We start from the raw sequence: 24,978 nt of genomic DNA, 5'->3' as shown, positions 1-24,978 counted from the left end.
CATCATCTTTCAAACTGAGGAGTAAAACAGCTTTGTGTTTTGAGATCACTGTATATATTAACAGGTGTTTTTACACTATATGCAATAAAGCCCTTTATTTTTTGCACGCTTTCTATTGGTTTTATAACTGCCATCTCAAGTTGTTTTAAAGAGCATTACGCAAGATGAGGAAAAACTCAAAACTTTTGTTTTTAATAAAACACTTGCACTTAATGCTGGAATTATTTTTATCCAATTAATCAAAGTAGTAATCGACAGATTAATTGATTATCAAAATACTCCTTTGTTGCAGCCCTACCAGGAACCAAAATATGCAAACCAAGAAAAATACAAATGTGTTTGCTGTATTATGCCAAAACACAAAGATAAATGACAAAATACAACATACAATTGCGAACCAAGTTAATTTGAGGGACGATTCAATACAGTTTGCGAAACATCCACTTTTAATACATTACAAATACTACCAGCAGTGACACAGATTTCATCAATACACCAGTGAAAAAGTCTTATCAAGTTATCCCGGCCCCTCCCACTTCACCATTTTGCAGACATCAGGACCAAACCACAAAGGCGTCAGTGTGAGGTCACTTATGGGCACCTGTGAACATACATACGATAAGTGCATCAAGTGTCGTTATTATTGCAATTACTATGGTTTATTTTTGGACACGTGTCCCTTTCAAAACGGACATGAGCACGATGGCCTCCTCTCATTTGTAAATTTTCTTATGAGTGAACTCTGAATGAACAGACTCAAATTAGAATAGAATGAATTAGAACCCAGTGAGAAGTGTCCGGTTGCTGGTTTTCATTAACAACTTAGGTCTGCAAGAAAATGCATTATCACGTCATCATCTCCACCCGAGTGTGCTGTGAATAATTTGACTTCCAAATAGCACCAGGCTGTCATTATGCATTGCAAGTACAATTATGGTTTTGATATCGTGATCGACCGAGGGAGCGGTTCGGCGAAGGCAGTTACATATACCGGAAATATGCCTCCCCCTTCTACTGGACTTCCCCTATGTGAATGTGTAAACATACTCACATACCAACCAAGAGTTTAGATAGGTGGACAAAGCTGAGGCACATCAGACAAGTGTGTGTAGAGACACAGTGATTAAGCAACACCACTTGTAATTATGTTATCTGTGGTTAAACAGACTATCACACTGTGGTCAGAGACTTTGACATGATGCAGCCAAATATTGTTCAGTTTCCTAACTAGCATTTAACCTGGCTATCAAAACTCTCCTTGGAACAGTTGAGTACATCACCAAAAGCCCATCTTTTGCAGTGTAAAAAAAAGAAATTCAGGAGTAATCAGGATCTTGCTAATCTTTATTTTATATAGCACCTTTCATAAATAAATATAACAAAACACAGTGCAGAGAATGGGACAACTAGGACAACCATACAGGTTCAGACCTTACAACTGCTTTCCAGTAATCCTACACAATTGTTGGGGGGGGGAAGACAGGATGCAAAAGAAATAAAGCTATCATGATCATTACCAGACAATTTATTCCAACCTGGACATCACTGAATTGAACAGCACAGAAAGCAAGAACCAGACAGTTTTGACCATTTGTGACAGGCATAAGCTAATTAAATGAAGAGCTTATTGTATTGATATTAACATTTTCCCAACTGTACACGATCATAAAACTGATGTCTGTTATTTCAGCAGGATAGATTACTATATGTGGCAAACAAGAAAATATTCCACTCAAACTTAAAAACCACCCAGTTTAAGACATAGCACTTGTTTTCGTATTCTCTTCCCTAAAACATTTCAGTGTGTAATTAAGTGACATTAAATAGATCAATGACAACAAGCCACTGATATGAGAATTTGAATTGATCCATGCCTTTTAAATTAATTTACTCTTCTCTACAGTAATCGGAGACACTGCCCATATAAATTAAGAGCTTCCAGTAGGCCTAACAGAAAAACTGTCAACCATGAGTCAGCTGAATTTGAAAAGTGCTATTTCCAGAGTTCATAATGGCACATAGAAAGGAAAGTGCATAAAATTAATTACATTTACGGTGTTAAAAGACCACTAAATAGCAAGGAATAAAATGGGACAGATCCTGCCTACGTCAAAGTAGCACAGTGCAGGATGAGTCTGTGAAGCCTTACATGACAACTACTAGGAGATCTTGGTAGCACAAGCACACTGAAAAAGAATGCTACTCTCCTAGGAAATGCTTAGAACTGTCATACCTATGATGTGGCAACTGTCAGAATACACATTTTTACTACTTGTGTAGGTCAGTTATCGACTTCATACAGACAAATGTTTTCTTTAGAAAAACAAACTTGTTTTGCATAGCCTGTTAGGCAGCTTCACAGCACTGAACAAACACATGGCAAAAATCATGAAACCAGGAAGAATGTATACATCTGAACTTAGACCACCTGGCTCAGGAAATAATAGGTTGATTTGGTGAGGGGAAACAGCATTCCAGAATAGTATTTGATTGTTTTAGTCAATACATTGGCAAGAAAACTTAGCCTATACCAGCAGATATACTAAAAAGTAATAAAGTGTGCCTGCATTTTTCAAAGTAGAAAAGTGTTACAGCTTGTCATTCAACCTTTTCTAGAAACTTCCTCTGAAAAGTTAGATTTTTTGACCTCCCTCAAACCACAAAGTACCCACAGGGCATTCAGCAGACTACTGAATAGGGTGCAGTTTAATTACTAAAAGATCTTTCAATTCTTGAATTGAAATGGACTGGAAGAGCCCTTATTGTGTAGTTATGGAAGAGTGCTTTGTCCCTTATTCTGCCTTATGATCTTGACCCATGTGACCTTGAGCTGGAGGGGGGTAGGACAGGGCCATGCGGTGTCCTGTTTCTTCTTGTCCTGACAGAATGCCATCACTGTAAACCAGAAGTCACAACCTGGCAATTATTGTGTCTAATGTATTATATGGGCATTTCCCAGATATCTACTGCTTTGAGATTCACTCCTCAAAACCTGGAAGAACTGTATGAACAGCCCCACCCATTAAAGGCCCACCACTCTGAAAAAGGACACCTGTACCACAAGACGACACAGGCCTAGATCACATAAAAACTTTGACCTAGACACAAAACTTGAAAAATTACAAAGACTCAAGTACCACTATTAAAAAAATGAAGATCCTGAAACGTTATTTGCATATAGGAAATGAAGACAAAGTTCAAACAAAATTTCAGCTTGGCACTAAATTACCAAAAAGTTGTGATGGAAGGAAATCACTTAAAATATTGTAGTTTAAAATGTCCTACAAGTTCACCAAAATGCAAGCGATTGTGCTCGATCAGCCTAAAGACTAGGATTACTCTTTTTGTACCTTCCATCTGCAAACCAAATCTGTTTGAAGCAGATGCTGTTTGAACACTTGAAATCTGTTTCTTTATAGAAAAACATTAAATACAATGAATTAATTTATGCAGATCTTTTGCAGAATTTAAGCAGAAATTTGAGAAATCCTGCAGATTGTCTGGTCCTTGTTATCCAACAGATAGAAATAATTGTCATGCTTGTAATCTTACAAGATACCCAGGGGTGTGCTCCTCTGAAATGGGAAAGATTCCAAGAATATACACAGAACACAACAAAGTTTAACTAAACAATTAAAAAATTGCCTTTAAAGCCATTACATTCTAGTTCAATTCTAAAAAAAAAAAAAAAAAGGTAAGTATGGCGATGGAATTCTAACATGACATGACAACAGACTGGTTTCCTGGTCACATCTTGTGAGAAGATGACACTCAATGACACTCAGTGCTGCAGCAGGAAAACCTCAACCTTTTACTGCCCTGAGCAATTATTTTGTTTGCTTTAATTTCGTTTTTTCTTAACAGGAAAGAATTATGGAAAGATGGGGGTTACAGCTCACTGTCAGGGGGCTTCACTCACCAACTGGAACTCGCGCCGCCGGTCATAGGCATTCTGGATGCCACTGTCCGCCCACAGCGAGCGGATTGAGGTCATATACCGCAGGAACACCTTGGTCTCCACCATGCCCTGTACCATCATGGACCTGGTGTCGAAGGCCATCATGGTCTCTCCATGCGCCTGGTTCGAGGGGTCCCCCCATGGGATGTGCAGCTTCTCTCTGGCATCTACTAGTACTCGAACCCCTGAGCAAAACACAAAATAAAAAAATAAAAACAAGTAGTCAAGACTTGGGTGTAGGAGATGGACTGGTTTTCCAAAACTGGAACACCAGGTGTTGCTCTTCATGTCAGGCATATGTCTCTCATAATTAGGTCCCATGATCCGTCACATTATGCATCTTTGTCATGCTGCCTGCTTTAGAACAATTTGAGAGCAATCATGTAATTCCGAGTTCATACAGGATCCAAAAATCACTAGAAGTACAAGAGAAGCCCTGGAATAGTCAGCAATCTTAAGTGACCCTCTCCCATAATGAAGTAGGTAGGGCTATATGAAATTCACATTGTGGAGAACACGGACGGAATCACGGATTTCAGGAAAAAAAAAAATCAGGCACTAACACATTACAACAATGTCAGTTTAAAGAACCTATATATATTAAAACAGTGAAAAAAAATATTTGTAGCACCTTTCAGCCACCATACACAACCTGTTATTAAAAATAAATACAATAGCCTCTTGTGCTGCTTCACTCTCAATACTGCAGCTCTGGTATCGGCTGAGTGAAATCAACAACCAATAACTAAATTGGGAATTATAATTGTGGGTCTCAGAAGGATAAGAGTCAACATTTTCATCCTGTACAGTCATACAATGTACATTTGTGTATCAAGTAAAGAAAGGACACGCAGCATTCCGCATATTGCCACGTAAGTCCTACTAAATCATATTTAATTATGAGAATTTACAAGTTATAAAGTTAAAAATCAAAACATGACGCTCACAAGTTGAATTTGATGCAACTAGTCTGTAAGACTGGTATGGTATGTAATTGGTATGTAATAATTATTATTATTATTACTACTACAATGTATCCAAGGCGACAAACATAATCCATTAATAATTTAAACCAAGTTAAGCAAAATTAATCAGTTAGAAATGTTTTGGGGTTTAAAGGGAGCATTTAATGTAAAAAGGCTAGTATACTGCACTTTAGGAATGAAAGATAACAGAATTCAGACTGACAAAATCAGCTTCTAAGGACTAAAAATGTAGTACGTTATTTCCATTTTTGTCAACTAGACTAAGATAATGACTAAACATTCAAGTGACAGCAATTGTTAGTAAAATATGTAGGTTTTTGTCAAACGGAACATCTATGATTATATAAATGACACAGAAAACACTTACTAAATTATCAGTTAAAGAAATACATGCCTCTTTAACACAAGGCCAAAGGGGACATTTTCCCAAGGCAGTAGCATTAAAGCTCTATTTTTAAATAATTTCAAATTCTAAAGCAGCAGTAAAAGACCACAGTACTCATTGAATGCTGTCATCCTCAGGCTGGTAATGAACATCAGTTATAACAAAATCAATAACCGTCTTCCATCAACACACATTATCCATAGCAAACGATTATGTTCCATTAAATATTCGTATATTAAATACAGAAAGAGTCCACCCGAGCCCTCAGGAAGGCAGCGCAATGGCAACAAATACTGTTGGGTCTCCAACTTTTCAATTTAATTACATCAGTCCTGGGCAGGCTCAACTCAACTCAAGGGCAGTGCATAGAATATGACAAATAAAAGACTAATTATATTGGAGATTAAATTAAAACAAGGCCATCATTATTTATTTGCAGGAAGTTACGGATGCAACTAAAACAAACCAACCATGTGAAAGTTAAAAGGATACTTCACTCTGGTTGGAATTCAAATAATACATGATAGTTGGATCTTAATTGATCAACTGAAATGGTCATAATGTAGAGAGAGAAAAAGAAAACAGACATTTCTCTTTGCCTGCCGTCTGCTGTCTGTGAGACGGTGAAAGTTTGATGTTATTCTGGGGAGTGAAAGTCCAAACTTGTATTGGATTCATCACAAGTTGTAAAGCAAACTTGAGAATTCTCTTTCACTTCAAATGATCATATATGGGTCAAAAACTAAAATACCCAATCTTATTTTTCTTAGCATACACTTTTGATTTAGATTTTAGCTTTTTCAATTTGTCGACAATTGTCAAAAAGATAAAGAATTGCAATACAGAGAACACATATGATCGGTGCAAGTTCACGAAGCTTGTAAACAATCACAGGATGTAAACGTAAGCATGTTAAGTAAATTTTTTCAGGATTATAAACAGGATCGGCTTGAGCCAGAAAAGTAAACAAGCTACAGTAGGCCTCCCATCCTCTAGAGAGTAACTACACTGAGAAGTTTTAACAGTGCTATTCTAATACTTTCATTTGAATCATGTTAAATCAACTGTACATAAACAATGTGTTTTTATAGATTATGATACTAGAAGAATTATTGAATCAATGCTGCAGAAGAAAGCTAAACTATAACCACTACTAATCAGTTTGGCAAATGTGGGTTGCACTGTCTGCAAAGTAGAATTTCTGTAATGAAGCCCTGTAAAATAGACTGGATGGAAAATTCAGCAAAACTTATTACTCTTGTTTAGATATACAAATGACCAGACAGGAATCTGCACCTGTGTCTTCGGATCAATGGTAACCTTACCTGCAAGGAGGAGATCTTAGATACAAATATGTCAAACCAATATCAAACACCACAATCAGGACATATTTTACACATGAACTAACCCATGTCTATGGTTTATTTTTAAAGTCCTAAAACCATTTCAACATATTTGAAAGTGAAACACTAAAAACTCATACTATTAATTAAAATAACACCGGAAAAAGTTCAAGTGACACTGTATGCAAAATAAAATAAAAGTAGGCTGTGTTATAGGAGCAGATTGTTTCAGCAGTTCCATCTCTCTGGTTGCAAAAGTTCAAAAGCTCTCTGCCATACAAGCTTTGATAACAAAAAAAATAAAATAAATACATGTTCTATCAGGTCAGGGAAAGATTTCCAAATGTAAATATTCTATGAGAAGGAAAGAACTCAGGTCTGTACTGCACAGTATGCAAAGAAGGCATGATAATTATTGATTATTTACACAGTAATCAATGTAGAATGCACAAGATTTTTTTTTTTTTTTTTAACATTAGTACGCGAACAATTCCGACTATCTATATGCTGTATTTTCCCTTGGAGACACTAAATTAGATTCGTAACTGTTGTATATTGGCTAGACTCATTTAACGTTCAAATCAGCAATCTCCCGAAGACTGTTCTAGCCAGCAGTGCCCGGGGATTGTGCGAATGCTTTGTACTCTGCTGCTGTGTAAAAGTAAATAGTCTATATCTACACAAACATGACTTGTTCACTAACACTGTTTTGAAAAGCTTGGGTCTGGCCAAGTATACTCATACATCACCATTTGCCAACTAGTTTCACCTTTATTACATGCATTTTAACCAAAAATGTTTGTGTTTAAGAAACGCAATGGAGCCTAGCCTCTACTTGGTTTACAGCCTTTGTAACTTGGGATATTTCAAAATGACTTTACACTAGCCTGTCACACTCTGAATGAATATTGCCCAGTCACCAAATGCCTCCCACTAACCGCTTCGAAATATGGACGCTGCTTCAAAATACATAATTGACACAGCTGACGAGGTTCAATTGAGCTCTCATATGGTGAAGTAGGAAACAACTATACGTACAAAGTAGTTGCCCTTTTCATTCAAAAATTAAAAGGTTCCATCATTCTCAAGTAGAAAGCCTTCAAAGTAACGAAGACAAGTTAAAATTCCTAAGACTAGTTGACCCAACTAGTCTCCTAAATCACCTACAAGAGGCTTTGACCCTGGAGATTGACAGCACAGAGGACAGCAATGTATTTCATCACACATCTGAATTACAAGATGGAGGAATTAAGTAAAATGTAGAGTTTTGACTGACCAAAACCCCCACTTAAAGTTGACCCACACCCTAAATCCCAGATTAGAAAACACTAAACCTTGGATGACTGTTAGAACACAAAAAGAGTAGGAAAATAACACTGAGGGATAGTTCTTCCATTAACAACGGGCTTTTTACTTGTGACCCCACCACAAATTATACAAGTGCCGCGGTAAGCAAATGCTCTTTAACATGCACTGGGGACATTACCAAAAAGTCATTACCAAGAGCTTTTTTGGAAAAATCAATTATTTAAATTTACTGGATATCTACAATGGGTCTGATTTCATGGCCTACACATTAAATCTGTAAAGAGATGGTAAGGGATGACTGTAGGCAAACAATAGCACTCATGTTAACATATGTCAGGAACTAATTCAATGTTAAATTAGGACATCATGTCGTTTTAAGGTTTGACAGAGCTGGTAAAGGCAGCTTTAAAGTCTGAATGTCTCTTTAGTCAAAATACATCTGTACCGAGCCCCTTTTCTACATTGGAGGAAACCAAAGCACTTCAGAAAACGCTTCAATGGCAGAACAGACTGCTTTAGCTGAAACTTGATCTGACACCAGACTGCCAGTAAGCACTCTTTTTCATCTGTAAGAGAATGCAGGCTTGGGATTAATAGTTTAGCACTTGGAGAAGACTAGAGTAAAACAAACAGCCATTTTACAAAATATTTCCTGTTTCAATCCAAACGCTAAAAAAAACAGTAACAGATCATATTGGTTTAAAAAAAGTACCACCAGAGCCATCAAATATGACACTCGGGTTCCCGTTTTTCCAAACACATGACTTGTCTAAGAACCCAATCTCACTTGCTCTCTCACTCAAACGCTCCATCACAGGATGACAATAAAAGTAGTGGCCCGTGGAAATCCCCAGAAATGAACTGCCAGTGGGGGTGTGGGGCCATCCCCGGTGGAAACATCAGCTGCTTAATGCAAACAGCAGCCCACCAAATCAGCCCAGCTCCTCCAAGAGTTCAAGCTGGTTCACTTAACTATTTTAGCCTCCGTTTCCCCCCCCCGCCTTCTTTTTAAATTGACACTTGGATGATGCAAGACACGATCATGTGTTTTTAGGACCGATTTATATTCTGTACAATTCAGTCTAATTAACTTCACGAAGTGGATCATTCAGAGCTGCATCTTAAAAAGCTAATTAAACATGGGGTAATGGTGAGGGGAGGTTCTAAACAAAAAAACAACTAAAAAAAGTTTTCAACTGTACCCATATAAAGTGCAGCACAATGGCAGGATAAAGGCTACGACCCAGTCTGACAACATCAAACAGCCCTTTTGATATATGTAACCGTGAACACAAAATCTTCATCTTTAATAGTACGCACCGAGCCGTAAAATCCTTTCTATTATTCCTGCTGTGAAGTTATTTTGCTAGAATTTATGGAAAAAACATCAAGCAGGCAGGGGAGAAAGGAACAACTTTGCATACAAATCAAGATCTGGGGATTTGATAAAGTTCCCAGTTCGGTTTATGATACTACAACTGAAACACCTTTAAAGTAATTGGATTTTCCCTACTACAACACTACCCCCTCCCACTTTATTAAATCTAAGAATCATCGCTTGTGGGGGTACACCAAATGTCAACCCCCGGAAGAGATTGGTTTTGTTCAAAGGAAATGATGTCTGCCATTGAATTAGTATTTTAGCACAACAGGTGGAAATAATGAAAGTTGGACATGTAGCTCAGGGCTTTGGGGACTTGCAGTAACCAAGGAAATGGGGAATCAATCGTGTGTCTGTACTGGGCTGGGCCTGTTTCTCACTGTGCATGACCACTCGCTTCCCTTCAAAACTGTTTCTATACAGCACTTGTGACCTCACCCTACAACTAACTGAACCAGGTCAGACACTCACACACATTAAACTTTATTCATCCCACCAAATCGGCTGGAGGCGTCAATTTCAAGATTAATTAGAGCAACCTAAATAACTAAACAGCGCCAATTATAGAGCAAAAGTTATCAATCGTTTCCCCAACTATACTGCTGGTTTAACTCTTCAAATCAAGTTACACCTCTTGGGTGAAAAGGGATCACATTTGACTACAGCAAAACGCCAAGCAGAACACTTTCAGGCTTACCAACTGTATTGCAGGAAGTTTTACAGGGGGGGAAACTAGTTGTGCGTGTTTTTAACAACCCAAAAAGTGACTCAATAGGTTTCCAACACATGTATACATAGTGATCACAGCGCTGGTTTCACATATCTTGCATTATTGGGCGTTTCACCGCCGCCAGTACAGATTTGGGTCGTTTTGTCCCAGCGCCTTTGCCCAGCGTGTGAACACATTCTCGGTCTGCTAACTTCAAAGGAAAACTCAATAAACGTGTTCGGCGGAAAAACAATGACCCATCCACGTCGAGCCACTGTCGAAAACACCCAGCCCCAGATTAAAGCCAAACCAGATGAATTCACTGCCCAGTCGTACCCCCTTCCTCGTCTATAGCAGCGAATAACATGGGCGTTTCTTCTCTTCCGAGAGCAGAAAGGGGGGATGCCTCCTTCGGCACAACACAACTTAACTTCTGCGCCTCAAGGGCGTGATAGTGGGGCGGGTGGAGGTCCATTTTGAACCCCCTAACAGCGGAAAACTAACGCACAAGTGGCCGGGCTACTTTTCTCCGCCGGTCTTACCTTTGATCACATTGCTGTAGATGGTGGCCCGGAACTCTTCCTTGGCCCGCTGGTCGAAGTCCTGCCCGTGGATGATGCGCATTTGCTTGAGGAAAGTGGACTTGCCGCTCTCGCCCGCCCCGAGCAGCAGGATCTTCACCAGGCGCTTCACGTACGTTTTATCCCGGGAAATACATTTGTCGATCTCCTTGGAAATTCTCAGTTGCTCTGCCTCGCTGCTAGTAAGCAGACAATTGGGGAAACATACAGATAAAACGGACCGGGCCGGCAGGAAGTCCGCCATCTTTGAAGCAACTTCATCGATACAGCAGGGAGGGAAGCGGCGCGTCCCCGACTAAGCGCTCGAAAGGGCGGGGCGCGGCTACAGTGCAGGGGCGAGCACGACGCGCCGCGTAACGTCACTTTCTTTTTTTGAATGGGCGGTGATTAAGGTTACTACATAAAGACTCACTATTTACTTTTCTCGTTCAAATGAAAGCAGAAAGTTATTATATTTTCATATTTATCTTTGCTTAAATAGCCGAGTACTTTAGTTATTGAGAAATTACAAATTCACATAGATTGCTTCCATTTCCATTTTTATTGGCAGGACACAAATAAAACTTTACTCTGTTATAATGGGTCACCTTAAGTATTAGTTGTAGTAAGATCCAGCTATATATTCAAGAACCTCCACATATTTACTCATAATTGTGGCCAATAAGTGATCCACGACTGGATAAAGGTCTCCCCAAGATCGTCCCACTTTTGTCTGTTTTCCAGGTTACTCCTGCAAAGTTTCTGATCTCATCCCCCCATCTCGTTTTGAGACTATTGGGATTAATGCCGTGGCTTCTTCATTCATATCTGATCTGTTCTTCTTGCAGCGTCTGCCCCATTGCCATTTTAAACATGTCTACTATTTCAGTGATGTCACATATATTTGTTTGTTCCTGTTTCCACTGTTTGTTGATTGTACTGGTGATTATTAACCATGATATGCAAAATAGATAGATACACTATATAACTTTCACTATTACTCACCTATTGATGCTATTAATACTTCAGGGGTTTCTCTGAACGTCACCTCCTAAAATGTTTTAACAAATGGTTACACATTCTGTTATTCATGATTCCTGAACTATTCATTATTGTACCACCTAATATTTCAAAGTTCATGAATCATGATCAATTGGGACATCATGAAAACCCCCAATATAATTCAGTGCCAGTATTCTGCATTCTCTTTCCCAACTAATGTTATACATTTTACACAATTGACTTGACAAAAAAACAATTAGCAAATTCCATGGATCAAAAACTTCCAAACTCATTAAAGATGTTTTAGTGACGAGATGCTAGGAAAACTTTCACATTAAAAGGATAGATCTAAATGGTAAGCGATAGAGGGCAGTGCAGTGTTGATGGTTAATGACAGTTCTACTAAGAATAACTAAAAATATCCTGATGTTATATTGCTGATGTTTATTTATTTATTTATTTATTTATTTTAAGAAAAAAGTTGAAGGGACAGAGTACAGCATTGGTACAGAATTACATCACAGTCTACAGTTACAGTGAAATTATATATACAGTGAGGGAAAAAAGTATTTGATCCCCTGCTGATTTTGTACGTTTGCCCACTGACAAAGAAATGATCAGTCTATAATTTAATGGTAGGTGTATTTTAACAGTGAGAGACAGAATGACAACAAAAAAATACAGAAAAACGCATTTCAAAAAAGTTATAAATTGATTTGCATGTTAATGAGGGAAATAAGTATTTGATCCCCTATCAATCAGCAAGATTTCTGACTCCCAGGTGTCTTTTATACAGGTAACGAGCTGAGATTAGGAGCACTCTCTTAAAGGGAGTGCTCCTAATCTCAGCTCGTTACCTGTATAAAAGACACCTGTCCACAGAAGCAATCAATCAATCAGATTCCAAACTCTCCACCATGGCCAAGACCAAAGAGCTGTCCAAGGATGTCAGGGACAAGATTGTAGACCTACACAAGGCTGGAATGGGCTACAAGACCATCGCCAAGCAGCTTGGTGAGAAGGTGACAACAGTTGGTGTGATTATTCGCAAATGGAAGAAACACAAAATAACTGTCAGTCTCCCTCGGTCTGGGGCTCCATGCAAGATCTCACCTCGTGGAGTTTCAATGATCATGAGAACGGTGAGGAATCAGCCCAGAACTACACGGGAGGATCTTGTTAATGATCTCAAGGCAGCTGGGACCATAGTCACCAAGAAAACAATTGGTAACACACTACGCTGTGAAGGACTGAAATCCTGCAGCGCCCGCAAGGTCCCCCTGCTCAAGAAAGCACATGTACAGGCCCGTCTGAAGTTTGCCAATGAACATCTGAATGATTCAGAAGTCAAATACTTATTTCCCTCATTAACATGCAAATCAATGTATAACTTTTTTGAAATGTGTTTTTCTGGATTTTTTTGTTGTTATCCTGTCTCTCACTGTTAAAATACACCTACCATTAAAATTCATGATCATTTCCTTGTCAGTGGGCAAACGTACAAAATCAGCAGGGGATCAAATATTTTTTTCCCTCACAGTGTATATATATATATATATATATATGTATATGTATATGTATATGTATATATATATATATATATATATATATGTTCTTTATGCTGATGTGTGTTTGGTGCAGAAAACAAACAAAATTAACAACAACGACAACAACAACAATATATAAAATACATAAAGTACACACAAGAATAATAATTAATGTGTATATATTTGTTGTATTTTCATAATGATATATGTATGTGATATGACATGCCCCTCTATACCTGTGGTTTTCAAACCGGTCCTGGAGTAACCCCTGCCCTGCTGGTTTTTGTTCCATCTTAATTGCTTAATTGAATCCTTAATTGCCCTAACAAAGCAATATACCATTCAATTAAGTAATTAAGACCTAAGTTGGAACAAAAACCAGCAGGGTAGGGGGTACTCCAGGACCGGTTTGAAAACCCCTGCTCTATACATAACTTCACATATACTTCATTAAACCATAGGGACCTCAGGTATGTATGTTGCCAAAATTCAGCAGTGGCATTTTTACATAAATGTTAATAACCATTAGTGTGACTTACTGTATTCATTTTTATACTTACTTCTCCAGGTAACAAAAACAGATCCTAATAATAATAATAATAATAATACATACATAATATCAGCTGTCCAGTATTGCCTCGCTGTCGCCGCCTGTCGATAAAGCCGCATGTCTGGGGGATGTGAGAACAGAGCCGCGCTGTGATTGGCTGAGCGCTCCATCCCAGCGCTGCTCCACACTGGCTGGGGCGGCTGCTTATTATAGGTGGCGCGTTTGGATGCTGAGCGCAGTCTGTGCTTTCAGGCACCATCTATCTGTTTTTAAAAACGCATTTCTTTGTATATACACATTTACAAAAACAAAGGACAAAACAAAAGAACAGATACCGCAAACATGACAATCAACAAGCTCTGTGACCATAGCCAGAAATATCGACCACGGATGGCCTGTCTAAAAAAGGTAAGCAAGCTTCCAGGGATGTGTGGGAGAATACCTTGTTTCAGGACAGCATAGCTTTGTACAGTGTGGTGAATTCATTACTGGGGGTCTACTCTACTATATTATCTCCAGAATTGGATTCCAAGGAAGTTAAAGTTATGTCAGCATATCCGAAATGTAATGTTGCAACCTTTAAAAAGTTGCTGTGTGTTAGAGTAATATTCATTTAATTGATTCATGCTAATGTTAATATATATTAAGACCCTTTAACTTTAGGAATATTGAAGCTGATTTACCTTATCTCTATACTTGTATCATGTCATATCTGAATTGCATTACATTAAAAAAAAACACACAAACATTTGTTTACGTTTGCACCTTTATATTTAACTTTTTTGTAAACATTTTATATTTTATTTTTGGTTGTGTCAAGAATAAACAAACTACGAAATTGAAATGTTATTTTAATGTTACGTTTTTCTACTTTTGTTCGTATTATGTAAAAAAAGCGCACCAAATCTTTAATCTAATTATCGACTGGTCTAAATCTACTCAAGGATCCAGATTTACTTTCACGCACATGCGCATTCAAAAGTCTGCTTTACATGTTTGGGTTCAATAACGTTTTAAAACGCAGTGCACCGCTGTAGTAAAGCGATTGCATGTTGTGCTACGACATTGCACATGTGCAAAACTTTAAACTAACAATAAGACATACCACAAGTCGCATGAGTATCTGGCTTTGTGAGAAGACTAATTGTTGTATTTTCCATCATTTTTAGTTTAAGTCTATTGGTCCATGAAGTGTATTAATGCAGGAGGCAAGACAAAAGCAAAAAAAAACAACAAAAAACGTCAAGTGCAGCCTCTCACAGCAAATACAGCAAAAGAAGTCATGACCTTCTTATTAACGATGAACAATTTGCTTCCCGCTTCCTTGTATATTAATCTTATGGCAGACATTTGGAGATGGTTATGAAATTTCATGTGCTGCTTTTCCTGTTGTAGGAGAAAACCCCTTTGCACCCTTTTAATTCAACCTCCTTTCAGAAGAAGCAGTAGCCTACAGTATTTTGATCCATCCCACATCCTCAGAGCAATTAGGTCACTGTAGCTCCATTGCAAGCGTGTGGGATTTTAATGAGGCCATCTATCACAGTTAAATGGCCCTTGTATTTTTTTTTTAAGAGTTGGTAGGTGGTCTGCAGGCATAGAGTGGAGTGAGGTTCCAATCCATTAGCTAGGAGTGCAATCGGGAGGGAATTTCCTCTCCTCTGTACTGCAGACCTTTCACATTTTAACCCACAGCAGCCCAGCTCTGATCTTGCCAGGTAGCATTTTGTGTGTGCTTGGGGCAGGAAATGGACATTCTCCGCATGTACAGCTTTACCACACAGACCAGATGCGGGGCAGTCAGCGAGGATTAAAATATCCAGTGACAGTGCACCTATAACTGCAGTGCATTTAACTAGCATGTGGTTGAAGAGCTTGCTGTGATCCGGACTTTATCACATTCAGGGTAATGCTCCAATTTGACTTCAAAGCCACTTATCCAGGCAAGAATCCACTTCACGCAGCCTATGAGAAAAGCAACAAATCAATCAGGCAAAATATTTCAAAGGAGTTAGCTGCACTACTGCTGAGCTTTAAAGACTTTTATGCCCTTCTAAAAGGTCATTTCACACCTTCACTTTCTTCATTATTCCAAGACTGTTCTGCGTTGTCTTTGAATGTGTAAAAACCACTATGAAAAGCCATGGAGAGCTGCAAGGTGCAAGAGTAGCCAGACTGACTTCAAGGCGAGTTGTACTAACAGAGAGGAATTTGTAAGAGATTTGACTGGTCGATCCATGTCTTCTGTCTCTGGGATGTAACATTAGGGTGGATTAGGAATTTAATGTAGAACCTTATATTAGAAAATTAAAAATGTACAGTATATTTACATACTGTGACTGGCAAACATTGCTGTTTATCTTTATCCTGCACCATTTTCTTGGTGACCCTTGACTAGAGCTCACCATAGCTTCTCTGTGCTTCACCCCCCACCTTTTTGGGTAGCTTTCTAATATTCTTCTCATTAAATATTCCTTGGATTGCAATTTTTTTATTCTACATATAATTTCTGGTGAAATCTAGAGAGTTCCCAGCTATGGAAATATCTCCCTTTTCTTGCTGTTATTTTCAATATTTATATCACAAAAATACCATAAACCATATCATCATTCAAATTTTAGTGCCAGAATTGAAAACAATTTTCTATGAGTGTTTTATTTCACTGTGGATGTATTTGGCAGCAGGGATATTAAATGTCTCTATCATTACCTTTGTATTCCAAGATGATGGTGTTATATAGGATACAAAAATTAACCAGAGCAATCTCTGGATCGCAACAAAGGTAAACATTAAATTATAATGATCTCTGTAACATCTTGTAAATGAAACTGCTTACTCAGAACTTTTGTTATCTGGTAATTGAAGATCAAAATTATATAAAAAAGAAAAATGTATATTGGATATAGTATTTTGGGGTCTGAATTCCATCATAGCATTTAATTGCAGTACAGATTATTCTGTCATTAATAGTCTCTTACACAACTAGTTTATTTTATTCTGGCCATTTAGCTAAATTATTTGTGGTGTTTAAACATTACATTGACTTCTCTTTAAATATAGTCAACAACAGGTTCATTATTAATATGTTTTCATTTTCTGATGCCTTTCTCCACTGTGACTTACAGACTTCCCTAGAATCGTAGTACATAATATTTCACACGGGCAAATCCAGCCTTGTATTTGACTGGTGCAAATTCTTGTAGTTATACAAAAGATCCCCTTTGATCAACTTTCTTGACATGTGAATCAAAGCACCCATGTAAGTATGTTTCAGGTACACATTCACATTCAGATTTGTATAGCATCGAAAACAAATAAATAAGAAGGTCATAATTGTCAAAGGATTTCATGGATTTTATTTAGAATGATGACTACGTCTGCTCTTTATAACTACATGTAATTTATAGTTGTAACATGGCATACAGTTTTAATGCAGAGATAAGCGTGGGTTGCGACAGGTGTAGCTGTATACAGACACAGTGTACGTTACTCAGCTGCTGTGGAATGATCACCATGGTGTTCTTGTTAAGATGACAGGGTGTTGAAGACATCTTTCGTGATGCCAACCTTGCCCTTCTCTCCCTGTCCCCTACAGATTGAAAGCCTGGTGGTGGAGATGCAGGACCCCAACAGTGGAATAAAGACTCAGACCCAGAGGCTGGTCATCACAACCATCCCACACGCCATCACTGGTAAGGCCTCATCTGCTCCTTTAAACACCCTGGCTGGCACAGATCCATGTAAGATCGGACTATTTCATGAACTAACCCAAAGGTGAAGGCCTGCTGAGCACGCACACACATGCAGGCTTCAGCTTATTGGTTCTACTCCCAATTGGAGATACTATACTTTTATTCACCTCAAGTGTGCATTGTAAAACGTCATTTTAGCTTCAATTGTGGTTTATGTGATTTTGCAACAAAAGGCACTTAACGAGTACAACAGAAGATGTGCTTTAATGTACTGTTTGTGACCACAGGTTCAAAAGAATGAAGTGCCTAACTAAATTTCCACTTTTGATGCAAACCTCCAGGTGACGTAAAGAATTCAAAAGTACAGGATTGCCATATCATAATATAGTCCTTTAGGTTTGAATGCATATTTTGAGTGCTTGTTATGTTTTTTACCATACTACTAGGTCAAACAAAAAGGCATGTAATGCAAAATCCAATTAATTTGTAAAAACTACTAACACTTTGTTAGGGCTGTGCATTTAAACCATTGTATGTGTTCATAAAAGGTTTGCTCTGTAAGGCTGTGGTGTCGTATTTTTTAAACAGTGCTGTGTAGTAGGATTCTGACTCAAAAGAACCATCCTTGCAAAACACTAGTTTCAGCTGTACAGATGTAGATGAAATTTCGGACAGATCCCAGCATGTATACATCCTACTTCTTTGATGTGTTGGGTGAAGTAACCATTGCCATGGCAACCTCCGTGCAGCTGGCTGCATTAACTTGTGTGCAGAGGTCATTTGCATGGGTAGATAGACAGACATATAGATAAATCGATTCACACATAGATGCTTACCTCAAATGTCAAACAAACTCTGAGCTTATCAAAAGATTGAGCAATTAACTCTGGCTATAGACAAATTTCTCCCTGCCTCCTCTGCCAGCCAGGCATCCTCTCTAGATCCACATTCCCTCTACTGCAGTAATCTCAAAGTATCCAGTCTTAAGCTGCTGTTCAGTTCAGTTGTTCAATGTTCAGAAGATGATATGCATATTAACGAATACAGTACAGGCAGAAAAAAGACTACTTTGAAGTAAATTGAGTTCATGTACTTGTTTAATTGAAAGCATTCAAAATTATAGGCATTGCTTTCATGAGGATTTCTAAGACTTTACAAGGATTGGAGTTATATGCAAATAATTTGGTAGAAAACACAGAGAACAGAATATAAGAACGTGACTGTGTTACCATTATACTTGTTGGCTGAAGTAGAGATTGTGTAGTAATATAATACAAAAAATGGCACTGTATTTCATGTAATTGCAATGTAATTGTTGTGCATATGTGTTGTGGTACACATGCCTGGATTCTGTAGAAATACTTCATACTGAGCTTATTCTACAGATCAGCCAGAATTTAAAGGGTCAACTGTCAATGGTGAGTGGGATTGAATGTTAGTTTGTTAAAAGTGTAATGTTTAGTGTCTTGCTCAGGCATATTAAAATACTATGAAACCACAGAAAGCGTGATCCACTGTCTCAAGGCAGACACTTCTGATTAAATACCCAGCACACATTTCCCTGCATAATGTATTTTTCTTATGCATTCCTGCTGTGGTGTTCCCCTGCCACTGTCCCCAGCAACTCCTGTCCATCTCATTTGATGCTGAAAACCTTATTTCCTGAGACCGAGGCAATTTTCGGCACTTGATTGCTTGTTGTGCTCGGTGCTGCGGACTCATGTGGAACTGCTAAGAAGCTCATTAGAATCAATGATGTGGACCTCTGTGCACCGCTGCCTTGATCAGTATTTCACCGTCTGCTCCTAACCAAGACGTCTCACCAACTACACGCATCATTGAGCATAATCAAGCTGTGAACGCTGAAGCGGTCTTTTTTTTTTTTTTTTGCACAATTGACATTGAATCTGAATTATCGTCCCTACATCCCTCCCGTATGTTTATATGCTGTATACATTGAAAGCATCTGAGTTCCCTTGTCATGTCGTCCCCTGCCGGAAGAGACCTAGACCGGCTTTAACTAAATATTTGATTAGCTAGCATAAATTAATTAAAAAAAGACCAAGTACAGCCATTATGTACAGTCCTTCAGAGTGTGTTTTAATTAGACCCTGTTGCTGGGAGATGAGAGTCCCGCGTGACTTTTGACTTACTTAAACTGAGTTAGTCACTTTATACACAGTGTATAGATTTGTTCAATAGGTCCATTGTATTGTCTGTCCAGCTCCACGAGAGTCATACAATTAAATCCATTTGCCCCATTTTGTTTGGACCAGTTATTTGTGTAGGGCAAGGTCAATGGTCCTGCAGAGCCTCAAACTAGCAGATATAGTAGGTAAACAATTTAGAAAGAGTGGAAGATCTTTCCTTTTCATTGGTTAAGTAAGTGTTTTTGTCAATTCAGTAATTTAGAGATCGTTTGGAACGAACAGCTGAATACACTGACAGCCTGTAATGGAGCAAGTGATTTGATTTTTGATCAGTAACTAACATGTGTTTCCAGGCTTTATGAATGGGTAATTTTGGGGTGACCCATACAATCGCCTGATTTGGGGCTCTCCAGGATCTGGGGTGTTTAGAATTAATTCAGAATTCTTCCTTATTTTCTCATACACCTGTTTAAGAGCGTACAGCTTGACCTGATCTGTTTAATTCCATGTAGCAGTTTGCACGGAAATATAACCCTCATGAAAAGTACATCTGATTGAGCACATGGCAGTAAAAATAACAGTTCAGCAGCGAGCAGCAGTCTTTTCCTCACCACAGAAGTGCGACAGGCTGTCTGTGGTAATCTCCTAATATCATCTATATAACGCAGCGTTCAATTGGATGAGGTCCGTGAGCTGCTGCTTTGTGCTCTAAAGATGGCCTTTAATCTGTGCACAGCTGCAGAGAAGATCAGGGACGAAGTCCAGGGCTGAGGCTCTACCATGTGAGAGTCAGGAAGTCTTCTCTGCACTGACTCCTCGAAGATCAGTTGCTATAGGAGGTTCTCTGATAAATGCCAACTTCTTTGTGGTTCATTGATAATTTTATGTGTTATTGATATTTGACTGATATTTGACCTGTTTTCACTTCACACAGCATACAAATTGTTATATACGGTACATATAATTATACACACATACATATATACATACCTACATACACTTTTACATTGTTTATACAATCTAGATGTATGGAGTGTATGAACAGGAATTCAACTTGAACACTATTGCTCTCTAGGACCTCTCCACACTCAGCAGGCCTCTCTCTCTGGCCTCTATTAATAGTGCACTGACAGCCCCTAATGAGGTGTGGGACTCCCTTGTCGGGGGTGTCCTAATAAATTCAGACCGGTTGATCACTGTGGGCCCGGCAGGACACCTTCCCCGCCAGCTTCACCCCCACTGGCTGAACTTTCCTGTGCTCTCCCCACATCCTGTCACTGTCAGCTCATTACACAGCCTGACACTAAATCCCATCAGCATCACAGCTTCATAGCCCACCTTTAAAACTGCAGGAGTAGAAGTACAAAAAATAAAGACAGGACCTGGTAGTTAAGCTGGAGATGAGGCACAGACAGAGACTTGCTTATACCATTCCCAAAAGGATGAGCTGCATGTTGTATGATGGGTTGTGACTTGCTCTTATTTTATTCTACCACTAGGCCTTGATATACTGCAGTGGATTATTAACCGACTACAGCTGGAGAATGAAGGTAAAGTGTTATCCAGTCACAAATACAAAGAGACAGTGGTCCACAACCATTCTTTACAGTATAAACCGAGCCCCCTCTCCTCTTCCTTCCTTCCTTCAGAGGCGCAGAACACCTGCAATTTGCTGGTGCAGTATGGATACATCTACCCCTTGCAGGAGCATAAGAACCTCATCCTCAAACCAGATGCCAGCCTCTACCGCTTTCAGGTGGGCACATTAGCAATGAGGCGTGGCTGTGACTGAAATCTTGAGGGAACTCTCAATGCGTGAATTCTGTCACTAAAAGTTAGAAAACCCTTAAGCCAGGCCTTGGTAAAATCACCATGGTGACCTACCAACCAGTCACTTATTTCAAACTTGTCACTTGATGGAAACTTGATGGAAACTTTTTTTGGAAATCCACCAGCAAGTAAGTATTGGAATTGCAATGTATCAAATGACAAGGGGATCAGTGTTTTGATTTAATGTGGACCTTAGAGAGCTGTACTAATGGAGTACAGAATTTGTGTTTTGTGTCTATTAAAACCCCTTTATAGTTCAAAGTAATTTTGATTAGAAAATGCTCTTTAGATAGTCATAGGAGAAAGAGAAGGACAATTAAATTGTCCCCTACTGAGTTGTATTCTGTTTTGGCAGACTCATATAATTGCAATCTAAAACACAATGAAAATATGAAAAAGCCCTTGTTCCTGATTATAATTGCTGATTTATTTTGACTGCCTGCATTTTATTTTTGCATAAATTAATAAACACAATGAAAATATGACGTGTATATGTTTTTACTGACATGACATATTTTTTACTGACACCCATATTTTGCTCTTAAAAAAAGTGTGAAAATATAAAACAATATACTCACCCTATGGTGCACAGCTGCCCTGTTGGCTTTTGTACAAGGCAATTAGCTATTTCTGACTGCTCTGTCCTAGCTTTAAATTCCATAATGCTTCATGCTGCTAGCATGGCTCCACACATCTCTAACACCACCAGAAGCAATAGAAAATTACTTTTTGCACACAGTATCCATTTTTACAGTTATCTTTGTCCAAACATATCCATTGCATAAAGTCAGAGTCCTTCTTACAAGCTGATTGAAAAGAGTACTTTCTAATTTTTTTTTTGGAGGATTTTCATTCAAATTGTCAGATTAAATTTTTTGGATTACTATGATGAGAGTTTGATGGCAGTCAGAAATTTAGCGATGAAGGAAGTAGTGGTAATGAGACTGACAGTTACATTTTTAAAGGATTTCCAGACAAGGTGAAATTAAGATATGTCTTTACGGACTGTCTGTAAGTTACGGACAGTTTGCAATCCTGGGTGTGAGTCATGTGTTTGGGGTCACGGCTCTGAATTGCAGTCCCTCTGAGTCGTTGGCAGGTGCCAGGCAGTCTTGGTGTCAGTAATTGGTCCGTGTCGGGGGTGTTCTGACACATTTCAGGGTCAGAAGCTGAGGGGTCAGTCAGTAGTTTTGTTCTTTGTTTGTAGCATTCACTGCAGCTGACAACACTGCTATACACCTTCCTTGCATTTCCCCTTTGGCATTTTGCCCTAAGTTCCCTGATGGAGAGTTTTCCAGATCACACAGACCTAACAAGGGGAGGAGGGGCCTTGTCTTGATATATAATACTTGCACCTCCAGATGTCATTGTCTCTGCAGTAACCTATCTGTGCCCTCCCTTTCTCACAGACTCCATATTTCTGGCCTGCCCAGCAATGGCCAGCAGAGGACACAGACTATGGTAAGTAGTTAATTCAGAACCTACCACTCATTCAACAGTCTAAACAAATGTTTTTTTTATACAAGGGATCTGTTTGTGAATAAATTTGTGGGTAATTTAACAGGTATACTCACAGCCGAATTGTTATTATTATCCCCTGCATTTACATTGGCAGCACAAGATTATATGAAAAAGGAACAATTGATTTAAGCCTGAGGCTATCATGGGACACTGCTGAAATCTAATTATCAAATATAAATAATTAGAGATAAATGTACATGGCATTAACCTGGTATGATAAGAAAAAAACACACAAGGGCAAAAATGCCATACTTCTGCTTGAACCCAACGGGGGGTGCCTATGTGATGGCTATAAAGAAACGTGTACATAAATCATATTTCTGAACTTTTTTCTTTCTTTCCAAGCAATCTACCTGGCAAAGAAAAACATTCGCAAGAAGGGGGTGCTGGAGGATTATGAGAAGGTGAGATGACACTACCTAGAGACCTGTACGAACTGTGGTACTGCCAAACACTGACTTTTTACAGTACTTATGTAATGCTCTGTCTGTAAAGGGATCACTATCCTGTTGCTCTTTAGATCTTAAAGCACTTCACAAAAGACCCCTGTGAAGCTGCGTTCATTCATGCTACTAACACTAGAAAGCTCCCTGTTTCCTTCGTTAGGAGAACTACAGTGTGGTCCACAAGCGGATAAACCACAAGTGGGATTTTGTTGTAATGCAGGCGAAAGAGCAATACAGGTACGTGCACTCACTCTTTATACTCGATTCAGCAGCACGTGTGAAAGGGAAACGAAGGCCATTAACATTTGACCGTGGTTTAATTCACTACTTTCATAATCTTGTGTGTCATTCTGTAGAGTCCTTTCTGTAAAGATTGCTCTTTGCATTGATAGACTTGAAGCTCTTCAACCTTTAGACAAAGTCGAGTATCCAATCAAAGGGATTATTGAAAGGTGCTGGGCAGCTATAGATGAGGCTGTTGGGCCTGTGTTGGCCGGTGGAAGTTTACCCCTGCTCTGTCCTCTCTCTCTGCAGGGCAGGAAAGGAGAGGAAGAAAGCAGACCGTGTGGTGTTTGACTGCCAGGAGAGGGCCTACTGGGTGGTGCAGAAACCGCCGGTAAGAGGAGAGATTTGCTGGATAGCTCAATGTCCGTTGGCAATTGGGGAGAAACAATTTGCTAGTTTAGATATCTTCCACGTCACTGCCTTAGCACAAATCCTCCACATTTAAAGAACACTCCCTTTGGGGGCATTGAAAATAAAAAAAATCCTGAACTCTGTGGAAGTGCATGAGGCATTCATGTGTTACTTCTGTGGGATTCATACATTTATTCATTAAGAATTGGTGCCCATTATTGTAAAGTGTTACCCAACTACTATTAGTAAAAAAACAATGAGAAGCAGATTCCTGAAATTATAAAGAATAAATTAACATGACCATGGAAAACATGATTAATCCAATGAGCCAGCAGTTATTCTATGTATGTATGTATATGTATTTATTTAATGTGATACAGATAAAAGCAGGAAAAATATCATTTGAGGATTAGACTTGGCTGGTTGTCTCTACTGTCACATTTCCCCCCTTTCATTATCCAGGGTGTGTGTTTTGATAAAAACTGTAAATTGAGGTTTACTGGTAATGTGTCATTACACTGTGTCAGTGATGTGCACTGAGACATTTGGAGACCTGCTGTGAGGACTGAAGAGCCTATCAGTTTGTCTTCCAATTAACACAGAAAACCTATAGGCCTGTGTGAACCTCAGTGTCATGAGATACAACAACACACAGCTGCCGTGGCATTAATTAGGAGCTTTGTTTCTTGATATAGATTTTTTTACTGTTGTATAGTGCTGTCCTCTTCAAATAGCACAGTACACAGCAGGTGTGATGGCTGCATGATTTTAATTGCTTTCTATTTCTGTTGATTCAGAAAGCTTCTTCCAGATAGGAAACATTTGCATTTATAAAATCGCATATCTAAGAAAACATCCACTAGGGGAGATTCAGTACATATGAAAAACTCTTCTGATACACAGGGCTTTCTTATTTTTTTGTATTTGGGAACTGTTACAACTTGAGCATTTTATAGTATGAGGTTCTAAAACAT

General features: G+C 38.8%; 2 protein-coding genes across 3 annotated transcripts in view; one reads left to right on the top strand and one right to left on the bottom strand.

Moving 5' to 3' along the window:
* Positions 1 to 10,937, bottom strand: part of LOC136749939 (guanine nucleotide-binding protein subunit alpha-13) — a 31,669-nt gene extending 20,732 nt beyond the window's left edge. Inside the window, exons 1-2 of the mRNA XM_066704600.1 lie at positions 10,613 to 10,937; positions 3,920 to 4,143 (exon numbers count right to left, since the gene is read on the bottom strand). Of these exons, the coding sequence (XP_066560697.1) occupies positions 3,920 to 4,143; positions 10,613 to 10,895 (507 nt within the window). The 5' untranslated portion in view covers positions 10,896 to 10,937. The remainder of the gene's footprint in view (positions 1 to 3,919; positions 4,144 to 10,612) is intronic.
* Positions 10,938 to 13,928: 2,991 nt separating this feature from the next.
* rgs9a (regulator of G protein signaling 9a) overlaps positions 13,929 to 24,978 on the top strand; it is a 29,585-nt gene continuing 18,535 nt past the window's right edge. For both annotated transcript variants that reach the window (XM_066704599.1, XM_066704598.1), the window contains exons 1-8: positions 13,929 to 14,137; positions 17,325 to 17,421; positions 21,071 to 21,121; positions 21,221 to 21,327; positions 22,811 to 22,862; positions 23,268 to 23,326; positions 23,529 to 23,605; positions 23,903 to 23,984. In XM_066704599.1, coding sequence (XP_066560696.1) covers positions 14,072 to 14,137; positions 17,325 to 17,421; positions 21,071 to 21,121; positions 21,221 to 21,327; positions 22,811 to 22,862; positions 23,268 to 23,326; positions 23,529 to 23,605; positions 23,903 to 23,984 — 591 coding nt within the window. In that variant the 5' untranslated portion in view covers positions 13,929 to 14,071. The remainder of the gene's footprint in view (positions 14,138 to 17,324; positions 17,422 to 21,070; positions 21,122 to 21,220; positions 21,328 to 22,810; positions 22,863 to 23,267; positions 23,327 to 23,528; positions 23,606 to 23,902; positions 23,985 to 24,978) is intronic.

The sequence above is a fragment of the Amia ocellicauda genome, chromosome 5, assembly GCF_036373705.1.
Source record: "Amia ocellicauda isolate fAmiCal2 chromosome 5, fAmiCal2.hap1, whole genome shotgun sequence".
NCBI lineage: Eukaryota > Metazoa > Chordata > Actinopteri > Amiiformes > Amiidae > Amia > Amia ocellicauda.
The sequence above is the reverse complement of the archived record's forward strand: the minus strand, read 5'-3'. Positions and strand labels throughout refer to the sequence as shown.